General features: G+C 34.6%; 2 protein-coding genes and 1 long non-coding RNA gene across 3 annotated transcripts; 2 read left to right on the forward strand and 1 right to left on the reverse strand.

Annotated features, from left to right (window-relative positions):
• Positions 1-285: 285 nt before the first annotated feature.
• LOC121124584 (structural maintenance of chromosomes protein 3) lies at positions 286-4,981 on the forward strand. The gene is made up of 5 exons (XM_040719741.2): positions 286-647; positions 738-917; positions 1,300-2,506; positions 2,578-4,115; positions 4,594-4,981. The coding sequence occupies exons 1-5, from the start codon at positions 303-305 to the stop codon at positions 4,858-4,860; spliced, it is 3,537 nt and encodes a 1,178-aa protein (XP_040575675.2). The 5' UTR covers positions 286-302; the 3' UTR covers positions 4,861-4,981.
• Positions 4,982-6,403: 1,422 nt separating this feature from the next.
• On the reverse strand, positions 6,404-10,867 carry LOC121124872 (uncharacterized). Its single transcript, XM_071890901.1, has 4 exons — positions 10,767-10,867; positions 7,397-10,596; positions 6,929-7,018; positions 6,404-6,863 (listed from the first exon to the last, which is right to left on the reverse strand). The coding sequence occupies exons 1-3, from the start codon at positions 10,776-10,778 to the stop codon at positions 6,973-6,975; spliced, it is 3,258 nt and encodes a 1,085-aa protein (XP_071747002.1). The 5' UTR covers positions 10,779-10,867; the 3' UTR covers positions 6,404-6,863; positions 6,929-6,972.
• Positions 10,868-10,932: 65 nt separating this feature from the next.
• LOC121123993 (uncharacterized) lies at positions 10,933-13,226 on the forward strand. The gene is made up of 2 exons (XR_011781693.1): positions 10,933-11,210; positions 12,910-13,226. It is a non-coding gene; the product is annotated as an uncharacterized lncRNA (long non-coding RNA).
• The last annotated feature ends 11,061 nt before the right edge of the window (positions 13,227-24,287 follow it).

The raw sequence follows: 24,287 nt of genomic DNA on the forward strand, positions 1-24,287 counted from the left end.
GATACATCACTAATACTTATGTAATTAATCTTAATCATGGATTACTTAACAATAGTAATACATGACTCAATAATAATTACGTTTGTATGGTTGTTAAAAGATTTAATGTTTAGTTGTAAGTCCCATCACTAGAAAAGACTATTGATGGCCTTGGATCTCATGTTTCTTACGCCTCCGATGATATTTCTACATAATTAAATAAACGATACCAAAAAGATTTTGAAATTTGGCGCCATGGATTTAATGAGCGCGTATTTATCATGTTAATCGCCTTGATGATTCATCCTTTATTAATTGTATGAATGATACAATTATATTCATATTTGTTTCATAATTCAGAGAAGAAGACGTGGAAGATGACGTGGATAGAATCGTTGGAAATCAGTGGATTCAAGTCCTACAGCGAATCCCCAACTATATTGACCTTTAGCGAAGGCTTAAACGCCATTGTTGGAAGCAACGGATCTGGGAAGTCCAACATTCTCTGGGCCATTGATCTACTTTTCCAGCCCCGTACCATGAGTTCTAAAGTACGCCAGTCCATTTTTCATCAAAGTGCTGCTCAGGCTAATAAGACACACATCAGTGGCTACGTTCTTATGACTCTCAATAACTCGTCTCAAGGCTTTCCATTTCCATTGGAGAAGGTAACTTACGTACTTTGATAACTAACACTAAAAGGATTTGTACTTCTCATAATTCTAGATTCTTAATTATTATAACTTTACTATTTACAGGTCCATATCAAAAGAGTCATCGGTCTCAAAAGTGACTCCTTCTTCGTTAATTCAATTCTTTATTCCAGAGAAGACTATCGGAATCTCATCGAAAATGCTTTAAATCACGTCTTCATTCGACAAGGAGAAGTCTGTAAATTTGCTCTTATGTCTTCTGGAGAAAGGTTTCAAGCCATTAAGGTAAAACCTTCTGCCGACCTCGTAACACAAAAGCAAGCCAGAATGATTATTCTTATCATTGATGTGTGCTGTAAATTGCACTCGTTAAAGTAGTTGGCATATTTTAGTTGAAAGGGAGCAGATCTGGGCCAATAAAAGTTTCTTTAAGGGAAATAAAGATTTTCAACTACTATAGCCAAAAGTCTTGGGTATCCGATCTCATCGGGCAGATATTTGAATAATAAGTTCCTAATATAGTGCTTTCATAAAATATCTATAAAGTAAAATAATACATGGAAATTTTCTCTATCTCTTTATTTTATTTTCAAGATTGTTTATATGTTCACGTACCCCATTTCCAATTCAAACATCTTTTCGAGATAAATATTATTTCATTTTTTAGACATACTGTGGGATTGATCATTTTGATTATATTTGGGGACTCATAAACAAGCGAATGAACCATATAATTAAATCATCGGAGCTCGTTGAGGAAGAATTGTGCGAATTTGACAAGTGTTTACTTGACTGTGAGAAGGAGATCCAGGCTCTCAATAGACATAAGGATTTAGTCAAACGGATCGATGCCTTGAGCTATATAATGAATGCCAGGAACCTTGAACATTACAAGAATAAAGTAAATGTTATTGCAGATGAGATAAGTGAGCAAATCAATGAAAATAGGTACGCAAATTGTTCAGAAGAACTCAAGGTTCATGAAGAAAACTTGCAAGGCTTTTGCAGGAAGCAAAACTTACTTCGAGAGGATATTATTGCTCTGAATCAGGATTTTAATAATGAATTGTCTCATTATGAAAGGTTAAAATGCGAGTTGTCGGATTTAGAAGAGGAATATCCCGTAGGGGATTCTCAAAGAAACAATGATAAATTAAATGAGATTAAGGAAACAAAAAATAACCTGGAGGAGCATTTGAATGACATTAAAATGCGCTTAGACAAACAAGAAGATAGAGTTAATGAGGATATGACGGACTTTGAAGTTCATCAAGGATTACAAGATGAGGGTTTGAATATTATGATATCCAAAACTCAAAATAAAGAAGAATGGAGCCAAAAAGAGATTGATAAACTAAGCAAAAGTATTCATGAGAAAAAAGAATGGATACTCATTCATGAGAAAGAAGTGGAAAAAACCAAAGCAAACTTAGAGGATTTAGAAAACAAAAGAACAATTTTTCTTCAAGATTTGACAGCTATCGAAAGTCCAATTTCCAACTTACTATACGAATATGAGGAAGTATCTAGAGAGCATACTGATCTTATGCGACAATTGACCAATCGAAGAATGTTTTTAATTGATCTAAAAGATGATTTTTGGTTATGTGAAGAGAGCATAAAGAGTCGATATAGCATGCGATCCTTAATTATGGGTATATCATCAATGAAAAAGATCTATGAAGAGCTACTCGAGAGTAAAAGTAGTTTACTTGATGGATTTTATGGTCTGTTAATAGACTGTCTTGATCATCAAGAAAATATTGTTCAGTCCGTGAGTGCAGTTGCAGGAACAAGACTATTTTACCATGTTGTCTCTCACCTAAGCATTGCCGATAAATTACTTAAACTCTTCAAGGAGCGTAATTATCAAGGTATTTATACATAAATATTTCGACTGATTTTTTAAAACAATAACCTTCAAATTACAATCTCATATTTATAGGGGAAGTATATTTTATTTCTCTTGATAACTTAAAAAGTTCTGTCAAAATTAAAGATAACGAATACGATCCGACGTCTGCCCGTCCGCTAATGTCAGAGATGAGATTTTCGCCTAAAGAAGTTGAATCTGCAATGAAATATGTGTTCGGGAAATGGCTTTTGGTTAGAGATATTAACTCAGCACATATACATTTTCATCGTAGGATAAGCGTCGTTACACTTGAGGGCGATACTTTTTACGGCAATGGAGTCATATCAGGAGGATTTAGAAGACTTGGTCAAGATAATACTACTTTGTATCTCAAAGTAACGGAAAAGAGTGAAGCTATGTATAAAACTGAAGACGAAATTTGGGAGTTAGAGAGTAACTCTCATGGGCTTCAGTCAAAAATGAATGTTTTTTGTAAGGATATCGAAAGTTCAAAACTATCAAACAGCTCTCGTGATATGAAACATGATCAAATCATGTCAGATTTGAAAGTGATAGATATAGAAATCCAATATTCAAAAGAAGATCTGGAAAAAACATCAGAAGCACTCATTAGAACTAAAATAGATCTACAGAAATATTCTGAACAAAAAAAGCTATATCTTGATCGGACGTCAGTTTTGTTCAACAAGATGAAGAGTCCCAGCTTCATTAAAAACCTCAAGCTTAAACGAACAAAGTATGTTGAATCTCATGGTGAATTGAGAAATATTATTCAGGAAAAAAAGGATTTAGAGTGCAAAGTCAATTTTTGTACAAAGGCTGAAGAGGAATTAATTAACAAGTTACAGAATGAAACTCGAGTTAAAGAGTTGATTCAGAAGAAGAGTAAAGGCCTTGAAAGTCTAAGAGAATATCTTACGCGAATAAAAGGAGATAGATCCAAGGTTCGTAAGCAAATAGCTGAGCTTGATATCCAAATCAATGATATGAAGGAAATCATTAAAACCAAGTCTGATATTCTATCTACTCTGAACGAGGAAAATGACATCGTAGATACCTTGTTTTTTAAGAAGAGACATTATGAAAGTGAGATCAGTAAGCTACAAGATCAAACTCAGTACTTTGAAGGAAATTCTAACAAATACTTAACTTATTACAAGAACTTAAATATGAGTCATTGTCTTCAAAGAATGAGGGCCCTTAAGAAAGAACAAAATAAATTAGGCTCCAGTACAAGCTTTTGCACTGCTTATGAAGTACAGGAATGTACGAATAAAGCCAATGGAATGAAAGATAAATTTTCAGCAATCTCCTTTGGAACTTGTCGACAAATTGATTTAATTGAAATTTTAGATAGTTCTAGACGAGAAATCATTGACCATACGGTGGAAGAGGTTGAAAAATACTTTGGAGATGTTTTTCGATTCCTAGCTGGGAACAGCTCTGAAGGAAAGATAAGGACCGGTAGAAATCCAGAAGGTACTATACAGGATTTGGACGTTTTGGTTTCCTTTATAGATGGTGGTGAGTTATCTGGTTCAAATATTGATCATTTGAGTGTTGGACAAAAAACAGTTGTTGCTCTTTCATTTATTTTCTCCATGCAGGTAACTCATTTAATCTTCTATTCTTATCAGGGGCGTCTGCAGGGGATGGGCTCCCAAATTAAGGAATTATTGTTTATTACTAGATTTTTTTGTCAGGATGATTAAAATTTACTTGAAAATAAGGGGGAAAATGTTTTATTTCTAAGATTTATTTTCTTATAAAAAATGGCATTCATGAAATTATTCAGCAAAGCAATAAAATTCATTTAGTTTTTTTTCCCCAAAAAGTTTATTTTTATGAGAGTAGCTGTGGATTTTGGAAAAAAATTCTACGAAAAGTTTAATTTTTTGAGAATAACCATGGGTTTTTGAAAAAAAAATTGGGAGTAGTTGTGAATTTTTGAAATAATTTTAAATATCATACTGGACATTAACCAAGCAAAAAAACAAGTACTTATATAAATATAGAGAGAGATATATATAATCCTGCAGACGCTCAGGCTTATGTACACTGTACGTAAAAAATCCCTCATTTCAGAATTGTAACCCTGCTGGCCTCTACATAATGGATGAAGTGGATGCGGCACTTGATCCAGATATACGTCGTAACTTATCTATGTGGTTGAATAGACATGTCCATAATAGTGATTCAACGAGGCAGGTGATTTTTACCACTTTTAGAAAGGAATTAGTAGAGCATGCTGATCGGTGCATTCGAGTTCAAGATAATAATGGTATTTCACAAATCCAGACCATACCTCTGAATGAGGCCATTGATTTTGTTTCCGGAAGTCTTTCTCAATAGTCTCCTTTTATTTCAAAATATATATAAACAAAATATTATATAATTTGTTTTATCTCCTTTAATGTGTTTTTACTCAAATATACATGTATTGAAGTTTCTTAATAAGTTTATTTGAATGTTTTCTTCCCTTTGGAATCACTTTTTTCTTGGAGAAAATCATGTCTGGTTTTTTTGTTTGTTTGAAAGAAAAGGGAAATTATTGCTTATATGATTCACACATCATGTCAATTAGAATTGATTTTCAATTAATAATTATGTATTCACGTTGATGGTACAAGTATGAATACAATATATGACCCTAAAATGTATTAAAAATATGTTAGATTATTTTTCTCGAACTATCCTACTTTATTCCATAGGGAACTTCATTACTTCGATTATATTTAAATATCACTGTCTATCGTAGACATAAAGTAGTATTCAATGCGGGTGTTAGGTTTTTTTATTGTCATAATGCCACTTCATGGTATTTAATGAAGATTCATTATAAATTTGACCATGCTATGTTGTAAAATATCAACTTTGAGCCCCAAGACGGCGTCACCTTCAATTATGATGCAGCTTATAACGTCAGTGAAAACGCTCGATATATACCTTGCTAACACAAAAATACCCTTTGTATTTTGTTGTCAATGTCGAATGTTGATTCCCTCATCTCACTTGATACGCCATGGCTATTTCATATATATATATCTATCGTAGAGAAATTTAGTTTATTTTATTCAAAGTTTTAATGTTTGTGACTAAAGTGTTATGACAAACGACTTTTATCGCAAGTTACAACTTAAATATATAATTTTTCTTCCAAAAACTTGCAGAAATGACTTTGATTTCCTCTCTTAAAGTGAAGTGAAAATTTTGAGTAGATTTTAACTTGATCTGAAATGGTTAATTTTTCATTTAATTGACATTTTCCAAACACCAAAATTTCCATATAGATAGTTTTGAGTATATAAAAAATACATTTGTCAAAAAAATGTAAAAAATAAAATTCTGCTTTTGAATGTATACTTGACAATTTTTGCAATTATCCCGTTTTTATGAAAATAAAATCCATCTTATATTTGATTACATAGCTCTAAAAAGAACTTTAAGCAATTATGTTTAAATTTTTTATAAGTAATTTCATCAAACAGGTTATTTATGAAATAGGATGATGCTTTTTCTCTAAACTTCATTAATATTTTTATTGCTACTTTAATTATTCAGATCAATTTCTGAGAGGTGTAATTTTAAACTAAATTGTTTTTTATATTTTGAATAATGCAATTCATTTAATTATTTATTGAATTATTAATTGAGTTACTATTGATTGGAGTGTTATGTAATAGTTTATCAAAAAATTTACATCTTGAATAAAAAAAAATGCTCAAACCCTTGATTCATGGGTATTAAAAAAAAGTAATACTCAGAATCTTACAGGACTCGCTAACTAATGGAATTGATAAATATACTCAAAGTTACCCGAAATGACTTTTTTATTGATGAGTGTTTGTTCATTCTTAATATGGAGATAGATGAAATAAAATAACAGGATACGAGATTTGAATTGCATCAGAAAATAGAAACGTTTTATTTGCATATTATCACAAAAATAAATAATATACCTAGACGATGAATAAATTAGAAGCGTATAATAATAAATAATGTTTGAAGCGTATTGTGTTCTTGGGGTTGGAGATTTGAGGTTCTTCAGAAAAAGAACATATTGTAATGATATTTCATTATGAATAAATAAGCGTTTAAGCTACATAGGTAGCAAGAGAGGGTACTTGAACGGGTTGAATATTAGAGGGGAGAGGGACAATGGCTTCTCCTTCGAATTCAACGACGGGTACGAATCCCTTATCACCATCAACTTCGTATTTGACAATCTTTACTCTACCATCAGGCAAGAGAACAAAATATTCTCCGTTGGTGTAAAAGCCATCACGTGATTCCTTGTGTCCAAAGTCGTTATCTTCGGATTGAACATGATATTCATAGGCATACTGGGCAGGAATCTATATACATAGAAATAAAAAAATGAAAATCCATCTGTAAATTTAACAATTATTTGAGTACTTACATCTGGGAAAATTTCAACAGGGGAAATGGAAGATCCAGATTGACTTATTTGAGATCCAAAATAAGCAGATGAAGCAGTTTGTCTATCAGAACCAGCAGCACCACCAGCAGCACCACCACGTTGACCAGATTGAGTAGTTTGGAAAGATCCTGCAGAGTAGCTTGATCCAGCAGCAGCAGCTTGACTACCAGCACCACCACCAACGGCAGCACCACCTTGTTTAGCTTGGGAAGCTCTTGTAGCTTGGAAGGAAGCAGATGAAGCAGCTTGTCTACCAAAACCAGTTGCACCAGCAGCGGCAGCACCACGTTGTCCGGATTGAGCAGATTGGAAGGATCCTGCAGAGTAGCTTGATCCAGCAGCTTGACTACCAGCACCACCAGCGGCAGCACCACGTTGTCCAGCTTGGGAGGTTCTTGTAGCTTGGAAGGCACTAGATGATGCATCTTGTGTACCAAAACCAGTTGCACCACCAGCGGCAGCACCACGTTGTCCAGATTGGAAGGATCCGGAAGAATAGCTTGATCCAGCAGCAGCAGCTTGACTACCAGCACCAGCGGCAGCACCACGTTGTCCAGCTTGGGAGGTTCTTGTAGCTTGGAAGGATGAAGATGAAGCAGCTTGTCTACCAAAACCAGTTGCACCAGCAGCGGCAACACCACGTTGTCCAGATTGAGCAGATTGGAAAGATCCTGCAGAGTAGCTTGATCCAGCAGCAGCAGCTTGACTACCAGCAGCACCACCAGCGGCAGCACCACGTTGTCCAGCTTGGGAGGTTCTTGTAGCTTGGAAGGAAGAAGATGAAGCTGTTTGTCTACCAGAACCAGCAGTACCACCAGCTGCAGCAGCACGTTGTCCAGATTGAGCAGATTGGAAGGATCCTGCAGAGTAGCTTGATCCAGCAGCAGCAGCTTGACTACCAGCAGCACCACCAGCGGCAGCACCACGTTGTCCAGCTTCGGAGGTTCTTGTAGCTTGGAAGGAAGAAGATGAAGCTGTTTGTCTACCAGAACCAGTAGAACCACCAGCTGCAGCACCACGTTGACCAGATTGGGAAGATTGGAAAGATCCTGCAGAGTAGCTTGATCCAGCAGCAGCAGCTTGACTACCAGCACCAGCAGCAGCACCACGTTGTCCAGCTTGGGAGGTTCTTGTAGCTTGGAAGGAAGCAGATGAAGCAGCTTGTCTACCAAAACCAGTTGCACCAGCAGCGGCAGCACCACGTTGTCCAGATTGAGCAGATTGGAAGGATCCTGCAGAGTAGCTTGATCCAGCAGCAGCAGCTTGACTACCAGCAGCACCACCAGCGGCAGCCCACGTTGTCCAGCTTGGGAGGTTCTTGTAGATTGGAAGGAAGAAGATGAAGCTGTTTGTCTACCAGAACCAGTAGAACCACCAGCTGCAGCACCACGTTGACCAGATTGGGAAGATTGGAAAGATCCTGCAGAGTACCTTGATCCAGCAGCAGCAGCTTGGCTACCAGCAGCACCACCAGCAACAGCACCACGTTGTCCAGCTTGGGAGGTTCTTGTAGATTGGAAGGAAGAAGATGAAGCTGTTTGTCTACCAGAACCAGTAGAACCACCAGCTGCAGCAGCACGTTGTCCAGATTGAGCAGATTGGAAGGATCCTGCAGAGTACCTTGATCCAGCAGCAGCAGCTTGACTACCAGCAGCACCACCAGCGGCAGCACCACGTTGTCCAGCTTGGGAGGTTCTTGTAGATTGGAAGGAAGAAGATGAAGCTGTTTGTCTACCGGAACCAGTAGAACCACCAGCTGCAGCACCACGTTGACCAGATTGGGAAGATTGGAAAGATCCTGCAGAGTAGCTTGATCCAGCAGCAGCAGCTTGACTACCAGCACCAGCGGCAGCACCACGTTGTCCAGCTTGGGAGGTTCTTGTAGCTTGGAAGGATGAAGATGAAGCAGCTTGTCTACCAGAACCAGCAGCACCACCAGCTGCAGCAGCACGTTGTCCAGATTGAGCAGATTGGAAGGATCCTGCAGAATAGCTTGATCCAGCAGCAGCAGCTTGACTACCAGCAGCACCACCAGCGGCAGCACCACGTTGTCCAGCTTGGGAGGTTCTTGTAGATTGGAAGGAAGAAGATGAAGCTGTTTGTCTACCGGAACCAGTAGACCCACCAGCTGCAGCACCACGTTGACCAGATTGGGAAGATTGGAAAGAGCCTGCAGAGTAGCTTGATCCAGCAGCAGCAGCTTGACTACCAGCACCAGCGGCAGCACCACGTTGTCCAGCTTGGGAGGTTCTTGTAGCTTGGAAGGATGAAGATGAAGCAGCTTGTCTACCAGAACCAGCAGCACCAGCAGCGGCAGCACCACGTTGTCCAGATTGAGCAGATTGGAAGGATCCTGCAGAGTAGCTTGATCCAGCAGCAGCAGCTTGACTACCAGCAGCACCACCAGCGGCAGCCCCACGTTGTCCAGCTTGGGAGGTTCTTGTAGATTGGAAGGAAGAAGATGAAGCTGTTTGTCTACCAGAATCAGCAGCACCACCAGCTGCAGCAGCACGTTGTCCAGATTGAGCAGATTGGAAGGCTCCTGCAGAGTACCTTGATCCAGCAGCAGCAGTTTGGCTACCAGCAGCACCACCAGCAACAGCACCACGTTGTCCAGCTTGGGAGGTTCTTGTAGCTTGGAAGGAAGAAGATGAAGCTGTTTGTCTACCAGAATCAGTTGCACCACCAGCGGCAGCACCACGTTGTCCAGATTGAGCAGATTGGAAGGATCCTGCAGAGTAGCTTGATCCAGCAGCAGCAGCTTGACTACCAGCACTAGCAGAGTCATCACCACGTTGTCCTAATTGAGAAGTTCTTGAAGCTTGGAAGGAACTGGTTGAGGTAGCTTGACTACCAAAACCATTGACACCACCAGCAGCAGCTCCACCTTGTCCAGATTGAGAAGATTGGAAAGATCCTGCAGAGTAGCCTGATCCAGCAGAGGTACCTTGTCTTTGAGCACCACCAACAGTAGCTCCTTGTTGTCCAGCTTGAGTAGTTCTAGATGATTGGAATGAATTAGAGGAGAAGCTTGATCCTGAAGAGCCGGTTTGTCTACCAGCACCAGCAGCATCACGTTGTCCAGATTGGGATGATCCTACGGAGTATCTGGATTCAGCAGAGGCACCTTGTCTTTCAGCACCAGCAGCACCATTCTGTCCTGATTGAGCAGATTGGAAGGAACCTGTAGAGTAACTAGATTCAGCTGAAGCATCTTGTCTACCAGCACCACCAGCGGCAGCACCACGTTGTCCAGCTTGGGAGGTTCTTGTAGCTTGGAAGGAACTAGATGATGCATCTTGTGTACCAAAATCAGTTGCACCACCAGCGGCAGCACCACGTTGTCCAGATTGAGCAGATTGGAAGGATCCTGCAGAGTACCTTGATCCAGCAGCAGCAGCTTGACTACCAGAAGCGTCACCACCAGCAGAGAAGCTTAATCCGGCTTGTCCACCAGCAGCTGATTCAGCTGAAGAACTTGCTCTAGAAGGGGAAGAAATTAGTCCAGCTGCACGTGCTTTTGCAACATCTGCTCCTCGAAATACGGTAACAGTAGATGCAGGCTGATTGACTTGATATAAGATTGGAAGATCATGTAATCTTTCTTCTGAATATGCAACCTGAACAAACAGGAGGCAAAGGACAATCTGGAAAAAATAAAATATATATCTTTATTTTATTGGTTACAAGACTGAATTGTATTTTTTTTTTTTGGTTTTATTTTGGGGAGTAGAATCTGATTTTGTATTGTACTCTATTTATCTACGAGAGTATCTTGTTCGTTGACAATGCTGTATGGGTGGAAATTGATATTTACCTTTGAAATCATGGTGTGTCTTTCTCCTTGTATGAGATGTGAAGAGCTATCAATTTGAACTCTGAATGATATCTATATCCTAAGGACTTAACTTTATATATACTTATTTTGAGTATAGATATCTTCTTAATTAAAATGGACAAAGTCTTCATGGAATAGTATTGCAAATGTACATGCGTAAAACACACGCTCTGAGATTACATTTTAAAATAGGCATCCTTATACCTCATTCATAGGTTTTTGCTCGCCCAAAACGTAAATAAGTGTAATTGTGTGGAGGAGTATGGTATGTAAGTCTTTTTAAATATAGAAGAACAGTTGACATTCATTCGTCTGTGTTTCTGGATGTGAAAAGATATTGCAAATCCTTTTGTAATATATACATCATCCCATTTCGATTCCATTTATTCTTCATTTGCGGAAATCTCCAGACAAATCATACAAGTATATATTATATTTTACATATTATTTTATTTTCTGTTTTTCTAAAGTCCTTGCTTTTTATAAATGTAATGGTCCTAAATTACTCATTTCATTAGATTTACATAGATTTTATGTGTCTTTACTATCAAAGGAATTAAGAATTCTTTATTTTGTTCAACATACGTGGCCCGTCAACACAAAAACAAGCTAGAACAATTTTTCTCAAAAAGGAATCAAGATTACGCTTGTATTTTTGTAAATTTCTATCAATAAATTATTATATTAAGTAGTAAAAATCCATCGTCCCAATGATAAAATTAGAAATCAATAAAGATTTTATGGTTAAAAGGATCCAATTTAATGCCAAATGAACCTTCTTATAAGTCTAAAGAAAGTTTGAACCATTAATATTTTTTTTGAGTATCTCAACTCCTCCAAAAAGTTGAATACAAAGCCTTCAAGTTTTTGAATTATGTTTGATATCGCATTTTCATTAACGTCATAAATTGCATCATAAATAAAGAAGACGCCATTTTAGGGGCTCTAAATTGATGTTTTAATACATAAAATGTACAAATTTCCAATAAATCTTTATTAAACTCCATCAAATGGTCTTAACACTAATAAAAGACTTAAAAAGACTGCTTTGAATACTTCTTGATTGTAATGATTAACAGTTGATATTTGAATATAATCAAAGTAATATGTACAGATAAATACCTATTTGTATGATTATTTTTGTTGTCGGTCTATTAAGGACGATCCAATTGTAAAATATCTTATTACTTCCAGTGTAATAGTTAATTTTTATCTACAATATTGAAATAAGATTGTAAAACGATGTAATAACATATACATTTTAGTGTCCGATATATAATAAAACTAAATATTAGAGGGATACTTATTTGTTGTAAGTTAAGTCCTTCAATTTTTTGTTCCCATTTTGAGATACATTAGTTCAGTATTTTCCTTAATATTAGTGTTGGATCAATCTTAGGGCATATTTTCTAATAAGTCTGATCTGTTTTACCATTCAACTGTCCTAAGGACCGATCATCGGTCCTTCTGTCCTAGCTATGTTTTGCTTTTCTTCACTCCTGGCTAAGATTGAATAATATAAAACGAAGAAAATAATGAATTATAGCTAGAACTTATTATACTTAATGATCAAACTTTCTAGCCACACACATTTAACAATAAACTTAAAGTATCTAGTCTCTTTGAAAGAAATTATGTTGAACAGTTGAAATAACGTAATTGGTAACTACGCCATTTCAGTTATTGTTGTTACCATAAAATACCGATAAGGACCTGAAAATTTTTATTATGACTTGACTGTATTTAGACCGATCCAACACTATTTAATATTAGTGAAAAATGGGGTTTCTTTTTTTAAAAGTTGGTAGTTGATAACTCTAATGTTTCATTGGATGCCTCTACCAAAATGGCCGACATCAACAATGCTGACTTCACTTGAAAACGCTTTATATATGATGTACACAAAATTAATGGTGTGTTTCTTCTAACAATCTTGATTTATATGTGTTCAGGATTGTTTTTTTTTGTTAACAGTCAACATTTAGTACATACTAAGTACTAAATGTTGACCATTCACACGAAAACAATCCATAGGCAAGAAGTCAAGAGAAGTATTTTAGGAATTCAAAACAAAATATTTGCATTTGTATTGTAAGCATATTTATTCAAGTTTGCTCTTTAGGTTCTTCAAATGACGGATACAAGAAAACCAGCATTCACTTATATACACAGCCAATACAGTATTACGTATGATAAATATTCTTACTAAATCAAATCTACACAAAGAACGAGTAGGAAGTACTTGGATGTATTATGATATCGGATTCAAACATGCCTGAGTGATGAACCATTTTGACCATAAAGTAATGGATTTGTGACTGCAAATGTTGTAAATTTTCTAATTCCAGAGTTCATATTGAGTGTAATCTGTTTATTATTACTATATAAATAATTATAAAATAACCATTAAATAAAATAAAGACCCATCAACATCAAAAACGAGCTAGATTAATTTGTCTCAAAATGGAGAGTGGATTATATTTGTATTCTTCGACGAATATTTGTCAAATTCTACCAACAAATTATTCTTATTTACCCTTTGGATATGCCGTAAGTTGGACTTTAAGTAGCCAAAATTGATGATCACAATATAAAAATGAGAAATTGATATTCTTCATTTGAAATGGGACACAGAGGGGCAAATATAAGTTTAATAAATGATATTAAGATTTAAAAGTATAGCTGAAATTGTTGTGTATTTTAATTCATTCCACAAATTTGAATATAAAGCCCACAATTGACTCAAATTGGTATATGAAATAATGTGTGTATATATATATAAAAAAAAAAAAAAAGGATTTAGGTCTTTATCTCGATTTTATTCAAGATTGTTTTCATATTACAATACTACATATATTGGCCTTAATTCCATCAATTAATAGTATTGTGATACGTCTATGTACTTATTGAGTTTACATCTTATTTTCCATTTTTAAAATATAATATAAAGCGCATAGCTAGACAATGAGAATATGATACCTTTGAAAATACTTAAAATGTATTTGTAAATTAAATCCAATCAATTTATTTATTAGCAATCCGTCTCTCTACTACTTAATAATGTACATATATATGTTGCCTTTCAACACAAAAGTAAGCTGAAATTATTTTTCTCAAAATGAAGTGTTGATTGTATTTGACAAATTATAGTCAATTTCTATCTTCAAATGATTCATATTCGCTCTTTGGAAGCTATGCAAATGAGCCCAAATTGATCGTCAGAATGATGAAAAAATGATAAATTTGTAGATTATATTTGAAAGGGCCCATATATTATTACAAATATAGGTTTTAAACGTTAGCTAAGATTCTAAGGCATCTATTCTCATCCCACAAATTTGAATACAAACCTAATAATTGACTCATATGAATATCAATGAAATACTCGTCAGTAAATGAAGTAAAAGAATAAAATTGCATTTTCTCCTTTTATTTTATTTTTGTACAAGATTGTGATTATGCTGACGTATCTAATATCTTAAATTCTTCCTAAAGAGTGGGGTCGCAAAACATCAATTGAAACATAAATAAATAAGTTTTTTTTATCACATGTCTTTAACGGAAACAGACCACCTACCTCCAGGCCTTTAACCCCCGGCTAACTCGAAGTTTGAATTGGAAAGTAATTACGAGTTCTATAAACAAGTTCAAAATTTTAATACTAAAATAAATAAAAATTTGAATTAAAATAAATACTTAGCCTGATTTTTTAAGATAGGCGTGCTTTGTAAGATACAATAAATATTTATAAAAATGCCCAATCTAATTTCCTTAATTCCATGTAAATTTTTTGGTAAAACATTGAGTTTTAGTAGGTTATTTATAGCATGAATTGAGGGATTGATTATATTGAACACATGATGTTATAATAAATGTATGAGAAGGATTTTCGGATAACTCCTTAAACACGGTGAAATAGAGTCATGCATATCCAAAAAAAATAGGTTAATTATATCTAATTTTTAATACAATATGTGTATAACATCACAAAAAATCAAATAGAATCAACCAAAATCTTCTCCAGTAATATCAACAGTTTGGAAAGATTCAAAATACTGATTTGGATGCATACAATTATTATCTCGTATTTGATGAGATATATAAATTAATAATAATACGTATCAATAATATTTACGTCATTAAGTTAAATCAAGGACTCCTTGGTGAAATTAATAATAATAATTAGGTTTGTATGGTTATTAAAAGATTGAATGTTTGGCAATTTATTGCAATAGGGGGTGAAATGCTGGGGGTAGATGGCCTGGGAGGAGTGAATGGGTAGGAACCCAACAACAGTCTCTAACAAGGTTGGTTGTAGGGCTCTTACCCCGCTACCAACTACCCCCAATCAATTTCATCCCCAGGCCATCTACCCCCATTTCACCCCCTTATTACAATAGATTCTATGATACTTACCCAACCAACTACCCCCTTCCTTTAACACCCCCCCGACCAATTATCTCATTTTACCTCTAAAATTTCACACCATCCCCGAGCCATCCACCCCCCATCATTTTACCCCCTATTACATTAAATAGCAACCATTCAACCAAATATTCAATCTTTTAGCAACCATTCTAACGTAATTATTAATTTACCTTAATAACGTAAGTATTAGTGATGTATTAGACTTCACTTGACGTCAACACTTGTCACCTCTTGAAAGTAAAAGAAGAGTTTTCAATTAAACATTTATGTATGATGTATTAATTGTGATTATATTATTTAATTGTCTAATAATAAATGTACAATTTAAGAAACAATGATTATTTATTACCAGTCTCAAACCTTGTACATATGGCGAGGTCAAATAAAGTTAAGATGGTTGATACAATTCATAACGTCATAGCTTATTTGAAAGGTAGAAAGACTATAGTGTGGAACCAAAAAAGATGATTACAAAAACCGAGGAATTAATTTCTTCTAATGTTTTGTATACCAATGGGTTAAAATTTCCGAATTTTTCTCTTCACCATGAATAAGGGTGGAGGAAGACTGATATATACAATGGAACTTGTTTTCAAGTGTTATGTGCGTAGTAAAATTATACGATGATTTTTAAATTGATTGAATTAATAGTTTAGAAAAAGTCTAATTTCATAGTTAAAAGTACCTCTGTCAATGTGAAAGAAAATAGAAAACGCAAGAGACATTGTCATCTTGGAGCAAATACAGGAGTAAATACACTGTCAATGTGTATCTTGAATTCCTTTCATGTGTCTAAATCCAAAAATTATTTTATTTAATATTATAATTGTATCTATATTTTGTAGCAAGTAAATGTGTATTTCAAATCTGTATTCAGGATGAAATATTATTTTACTAAATTATTGAATAAATTATTTAAACCGATGGATGTGCCCATCAGTTTAAATAAAGTATCCACTTCAGTTTGTGTTTGTACAAGATTATTCTGTAATATGGTTCATTCAAATATCTAATTATATGAAATATTATTCTTCCATTGATCTTTCAATACTAATGTGATTAATTCATTGCACAATTAGTCAAATGAATTTAGAGTCATACTATTCAAATGTTTGGATGCAGAGCCAAGATCACTAAATATTATTACAAATTAAGAATAAATTATTATTGGATATGTGTATTTTTAATAACATTGTTTATATTTATTAATTATTACAAGGACTGAGAATTTAAATTTAATTTCTATATTATGATTCGAATAGTTTCTTGAGGTTGAATTTATAATATTTAGAGATCCCGGTTTCAAATCTGCAGGTACACATCATAGATAAATATGCATATTATCTGTATTCGAAACCGAATCTGTGATTAAATAACTCATCAGAACTAATAATTATTACTTCATGAGAATTAGATAAATATAAAAAAATGGAATAGTTCCTTAAAATACCACGTGATGTTGATATAAAATTACAACTACGACAAAAATTATGATTTATAATTGTACAAAATTCATATGAGCTTACCAAGTAATTTTTATCATCAAGAAGGAAATGCATAGGTCAGTATTTTGAAATTTTCCATTACAAATATGCTGTTGATATTACTTGAGAAGATTTGATTCTATTTGATTTTTGTGATGTTGAAACACATATATGAAATTTTTTTATAATTAACCTTTTTATTTTGGATATGCATGACTCTATTTCACCGGATTTATGGAGTTATCTGGAAATCATTCTCGGACATTTATTATAACATCATATACATACTTGTTCAATCTAATCGATTCCTAAATTCATCGTATAAATAAACTACTATAACTCAATGTTTTGCCAATTTTTATCATGGATTGAGGTCATTAGATTATGAATTACTCAAAATATTTGTTTTATGTTATTTTTCATGCCTATGGCGAAACAATCAGGAGGATAAATATTTATATTGTATTGAAAAATGTTTATATCTTAGCATTCAAATTTTGATGATTTATAGAACTCATAATTACTCTCTGATTCGAACTTGAAAGTTTCATTGCTCAACAACCGCTTCAAACAAACATATCATTTGGTAATAGGTAACTTTGTAAATCGTATTAACATTTTTGTATAAAAACAATTTCGTATAAATTTATAAGTCTATAGACTTTATGAATCTTCATTGTGTACCCCGAATGCTGGGGGTGTTTTAGAGTACTACTATGTGCCATATCAGGATGAAACCCACCGCCGATACCTAAGAAACAACTAAGAGCCCCTCATAATCCCCCAATTATACCCTGAATGATGGGGGTGTTTTCGCCTACTGCCGATTCCCAAGACAGGATGAAACCTACTGCCGATACTTAATAAACAACTAAGAGTCTCTCACAACCCCTCACTTATACCTCAAATGTTGGGAGTACTTTTGCCTACCACTAGGTCCCAAAATAGGATGAAAACCACCACCGATGGTTTAAAAATTGAGAACTACTAAACTCCAAAAACATCCCAAGATTAGAAACATCTTTTTTTCGCACTGTACTTGTGCGAATCCTTTATCTACTCACCTCTTGTAAGCGTATAGATATATAATAATGATATTCTTGAATAACAGACAAAAAACATTATATCAAAATTTGCATTTCCTAAAGACTTAAAGATCGAAAATAATGGCATTTCTCTAACAAATACATTTCAAGATAATTAGTTATGAAATTTTGTGTATTTTTGGGCATGTAAAAAAGAAACACAAAACAAAACAGAAAATGATTCCCTGTAAATTTGAACCATTTTTTATAGGAGATCAGCTACAATCAGTTGTGACAAGGGGGAAGGAGATAAATTAGGACAATTACACGAATGACAAGGACTTACAATTATAGCTCAAAACAAATCTTCAAGGATAATTTACTTCTTTTATGAACACAAACGAATATTCAATCATGTTTTGAATACAATTAAATGTAATAGAAAATGAATTTCACTTATTAAGAGTTAAATGTCAAAAGCTTAGGTAAAAAACATTCTTCAAATGATCAATTTCAGAAGTACCCGGTAGTTATAATATACACATAATTTACATCAATACTAATACTTTATACTTGGTAGCTATAGGCAGTAGTGATGCTAGTCAGTAGTGATGAAAATATTGTGTATTTTGGGGTTGTTAAAAAAAAGGAAACCGAAAATCAAACCCTGAACATTTGAAGAATGTTTTGAAGAAAAACAGCTTACATGTCATAACAGTTCATTACATCAGCTTCAAGCAGCTGTGACAAATTGAAGAAGGAAATAAAGAAGGACATTGGAAGTGATGCGCCAATGTTGATCCTCAATTCAACTCTGATTCGAACAAGGCCTTACAGTTATAACTATGCAACAAATATGCAGGGTTACTATCTGTTTTCTATGAGCACACACGAATATTCAATCAGGTTTTGAATATAATTGAATGTTGTAGGAAATAAGTATTTATTAAAGGGATTTATTTCATGAAAGAAAGATCATTCGTTCAAATTTAGGCATAGGTAAAAAATGGTATTATATTTGTAAGGGGATATGTTGACTATATAAATCATATATAAGACAATATAATAAATATACAGTGGGTCATTCCTTGATTTTGGGTTTATATATATATATAATAGTTAAATATGACCTTAGTTTTTGATATTGAATTTTTCAAGGTTGGTATCTTTTGTGACTACAAAAATAGAAGACTCATAAATATATTTTTTTAAAGTATTGAGTGGTAGAAACATTACAATATGAGTAATTGCCTGATTTATAATAATCAAAACTTCATTTTATGTGTGGTTAATCTAAACGATCGCAAGTCGAGAGAAAAAAGTAAAACGCTACTGTGAATTAATTTCTTTACCGATTTTATTGACATTTTTAGAAAAATCGACATTCAGAGGCGTCTGGGGAGGCTTTGGAAGATTTGTAGCCCCCTCCCAATGAAGGAATTTGAAATTTTTTTATTAGGATTTCTTTTCTAAAAAAATGTAATTAATCAAATTATGTAGCGGAGAAAATGTTAAATTTTTTTAAAAAATTTCAAAAACTCAAGCCAAAAAAACCAAACATAATCCTGGGGCATAATAACATAAATTTGACATTCAATAAATACAATTGGCATTAGCTCGGACCAAACGTTCACAACGTCCTCGGAAATACAACACTGCTCAAAATTCACTAATTAATTAAAGTTGAGTGATTGAAATTAATTCAAATTTCGATATATTAAAGCTTAAGTAATTAGTTACAAAACTAAACAAACTTCAGCTCTCTATATTAAATAAAAGTCCAAAAAATGACACTTGAGATTCATCGGCGAATTTCCAATTTGTGCACATCAAGCAGTTGGGTGTCATCAGGGACTACCGTCTACGCCATCAGCATGCCCAAAACATGAAAGAGGAGGAAGGGTTCTTTTAAAAATGCCAAACTTGATATGTTCAAGAAAAAAGTTCAGGCCAATTCTATCGAGTCCACAAGGGCCCATGCAGATATCTCGGGGTGTCATACCAGGCTGTCCAGAGAGCCATAAAAACGGGTGGAATGTGCCTTGTGAGGATGGAGAGGCCACTTTCGACACTAGCTATGAAAGAACCCCATTTACTCCGTTGCAAGACTCTTTTGAGTACTTTTGAACTCTTTTTTGACACTTTTGGCGCCCTTACACCCCTGATGCCAATCTTCTCGACTACACCTTTTGGGTATATGTCAAGGAGAATGCCTTTAGTGTCCGCCATCCAAACAATGAGGCCCTAAAAGCCACTTTCATTCAGCACTGGGACACCAAGACCGAATACTAAATCTGCAGCGGGTGCCAGTTCTTTCGATGCTACCTGGAAGACATCATTCCCACACAGGTTGGCTACATTAATGATTTAAGAGAGCTTAGATACACATTTAATTATATTATTAATTTTGTTGAAAATATATTGTTAATTAATAAATTATATCTTGTTGAAGTAAAAATATTAAAGTGTTCAGATTTTAATGGACCACTCTGTGTAAATAGATAATTTTAATCTTTCTCGATTTATTCCTTTTGAAGCCATGATACTTTAATTAAATAGTACCAATTTTGAAGTAGAAATAAATATAACTAGAGTTATAAACATGATACATACATTTTAAAAACAGTTTTGAAATCTTTTAACATTCGGTTTTGAAATAAATTCACAAATTTTATCCTTATGCTCTACATCTTATGAAATAAAAACTTTATTGCCATTTTTTGAAGGCCATAAGGCTAATAGAAAGAAAGGCAATATTTGATATCAAGAGATCAAATTCTACTAAGCTCATTATGTGTTGTCCTTGTAACAACAAACGAAAGTGGAATAGTTTTGTTGAATAGCCTTATTATTCAAAAGTTTTTGGAAATTGTTCACAACCAATCAACATTGACAACACCGATATGGAAAATATAAACATCAACAACTGACAACAAAGTATATCATATTTTTTTGTGGTAACAAAGTAACGCTGTAAAGTATATTCATCATTTATAATCATGGATTTTTGCAAGGATAATAGAAATACGGGGTTATACCATCCAGAACGCTTTCCCGACTGATATTTGACTCCACCACACTTTTCAATAGTGACGTCATAGAGTCTGCTACACAGAGTAGTTATATACCACGTTTCTTGACTGTTACTGTTAGATTATCACTGTTATTCTCTATGACGTCAAAATTTGTCCGTCTTGCCTAGCAGTCCGTACGGTACATTTAATTGAAAATGATGGAAATCCCGATTACATGATGGGATAACCTCCTTGTATTTCCATTAACCCTTAATCTTTGGAAATGAAGGAAACCACCCTTTTTCTAATTTTTTATCAGGTTTATCACTTAAGCATTAAGTACTTAAGGGTTCCTGACCTTAGTATGTACTCTCACTACTTAATCAAAGTATGCATGGAAATTTGACTAGTATAGGAAATGTAAATGCGACATAATACCTTAATCTTTTATTGTGTACCTTGATTGATGTATTTGTGTTTGTAGGTATGGGATGTTCTCTATGATTATGAAGCATTATAATACACAGAGGTGTGTGTACACATAAAAAATATCCTTGAAAGCAGGAATTGCTTATTGTACTTGGATATCTAAACAGGATTTTTTTATTTTCCAAAGCTGTTATTATCAATATTTCATTCTTGAAGACAGACCTTCTAAGTACAGGGTTGATTTTATCTAGTGGTACACATTTTATTAATTTGAATCAGGAAATACATTTCTATAAAATCAAAAAGGAGGACAACAAGACGTCTTATCTCTGAACAGAGCAAGCTAAGACGGTTGGTAATAGCTAAAAAGATTCTAAAATTAGGGAAAAGTTTTTTTCTTTTCTGATGAAAACAATTTCATCGTTGATGCCCCCTGTGAATCAGCAGAAAAGCCGTTACATGACAAACAAACATCCAGACAATGTCTCAACTTCAGTGAGACATTGTCTGCGGAACAAAAAATCAAGTGGCCAGCACATGTGAAGTCTGCCCTCTCATTTTTGTGAAGAGGAAGGAGCGGCTCATTGCAGACGGTTACATCGAGCTTTTGGATATGAAAGTGCTACCTTGGACGAGAGATAAGTTCGGAGACCCGTCTCTTCACACCGCTAAGAACCAAGCCTTCTTGAGATACAACTTTCCGTACTTTTGGTACCTCAACATGTGTCAGCCCTCCTTTGCAGAAGCGAATCCCTTAGACTACTCTATCTAGGCTCGTCTGGAGTAGAAGGCGTGTCCTAATACTCATGGGAGTGTCCAGCCCCTAGATGCATCCATCAAGAAAGAGTGGACCAAGCTCGAGTCTGACTACATAGTCAAGGGCTGAATGGGAATTAAGTTGCTCTTTTTGAATGTTTGCATAAAAATGGTTTCTACCAAAAAGAACATAACCTTATAAATAAATGACATATTGCCAAGGTATATTTTCTTGAACTTTACCTATTATCTATTATCCCTTTTGATTTGGAGAAGAAGCTAATTAATATAGACGAATGCATTCAAAATTACTATATAAAATGATTTAACCTATATTTGTTTTGCGTCAACATAAAAGCAATTCTGAACAACGAAAATCCTATTTATTTTTCCCCCCTTTATATATATACGAGGGTCATTTGAAAAGTCCGTCAAAGTCCGATAGATGGCAATACTGGCGTGTATTGAGTTTATTTTTAGTTAGTATCATCTCTTGGAAGAACATTCTCCAACTTTCAGCCAGCTCAGTACATATTTCTATTTGTCATTCGTTTAAATCGAAGAAATGAAGGGATTTCAAAAAATGGACGAAATATAATTTCGTGTGTTGAATAAACATTACTTTATGAGAGGTAAAATACCTCAAGGGTCTAAAGAGAAGCTTAATTAACATTATGGGAACTCTGCGCCTTCAATTAGAACAGTTTATAGGTAGTTTCAAAATTTTCAAAGTGCCATTTGGGCACAAGTGGCGTTGAACGTTCAGGATGCTCTGTTGAGGTTACTAATCCAGAAATCGTTGATAAAGTCCATGATATGACGATGTATGACAGAAGAGTGAAGGTGCACGAGATTGCTAGTGCTGTGGGCATCTCCAGTTGTAACCCTATTTCCATTAATTTTGTCCCCACTACTGCTGAGGCGTGAGCTGGTGCATTGTCCTGATGGAAAATGACTTTTTTGTGGGCAAATCATCCGGGTTTTTATTGCAGCTTGGTTTTCAAACGGTCAAATAACGAAAAACAATATGTACCGGTAATAGTTTGACCCTTTTGCAGATAGTATATGAGGATTATTCCTAGCGAATCCAAAAGGAAGTCGGCATAATCTTTCCGGCCAATTGCTCGATTCAAACGAAAGCCAAAACAGAAAGATATATACCGATCTGCCTGAAAGTTAGTGTGTTCTCTTCTAATAAATAATACTACCTAAATTTAATTTCGATACGCGCCAGTAGCGCCATCTCTCGGACAATCTACAGACTTTTCAAACGACCCTCGTAACATATATACAGCCCAATATTTCATAGACATATTTGAGTCAATTATAGCTTATTATTCAATTTTGTGGGATGAGTGTATATACTTGAGGATTTTAGCAATAGCTTACAGCCTTTATTTGATATAAGAGTCTTATATTGACCCTAATAAGCCCCCTTTCAACGCATCATTCTTTTATTGTTAATATGAATTTTGAGTACTTGAAATACAATTTGCGGCATAGACAAAATGTTCATAATTTGTTGGAAGTAATTGACGATTATTCGTGGAAGAACACAAATATAATTCACACTCAATTTTGATAAATTATATAATTCTAGCTGGAGTTTGTTTACACAGGCCATATTTTGTCCGTTCCCCACTCATTTTTTGATCAAGGGGGTGTGAATCAACATATTTTAGGTACATATTTTTTGAGTAATTATTATTTCAATAGACATTTCCCCAATCCCTTTGATTCCCTTTACTTGGTGTCCGGTAAAATTATTATGGGCAAAAAAGGTTGTGTACAAAATCGTTGGAGTAATATCATTGCGTGGTAAAATTCTTCTAATAGGCTCCACGGCACTTTAAACAGCACCACTACCACGTTTCCCAGCATCCCATGGCCCCTTATAATATGCTATAACACATCCCTACCTAAAGGGTTGTACAGATGAACGGCTGGATGCCGAGGTAGGTTCTTCTTCGAAGGTGTCATTGATGCTTAGAAAAGTGGCGGGGTGGAGTTAACACTCCCTTGGGGCCCAACACTTTACCTGTACAAACATAAGGCTGTTATGAATTTTTGGATATTAGAAGGGGTCCTTGATGGTCTGAGAAGGGGCTGAGTTGGATTTATTTTATATCATTCAATAGTTTGATTCCTGAATATAATATAATCAACAGCGTCCGCAGGTATATCTTTTGGAGGGGATTGGTGTCTTGATCTTTTTTTTTTCAAATATTAAAATTTTGCCAATAAAAGTTCAATCATCCAGATGATTTTGTACCTTTTTTAAGGACCTTTTCGGAGGAAATGTTGAATCATACAATAAAGGTAACAACGTGCTACCTTTGAACAATTTTCGGTCTCATGATATGA

The sequence above is a fragment of the Lepeophtheirus salmonis genome, chromosome 9, assembly GCF_016086655.4.
Source record: "Lepeophtheirus salmonis chromosome 9, UVic_Lsal_1.4, whole genome shotgun sequence".
Taxonomy (NCBI): domain Eukaryota; kingdom Metazoa; phylum Arthropoda; class Copepoda; order Siphonostomatoida; family Caligidae; genus Lepeophtheirus; species Lepeophtheirus salmonis.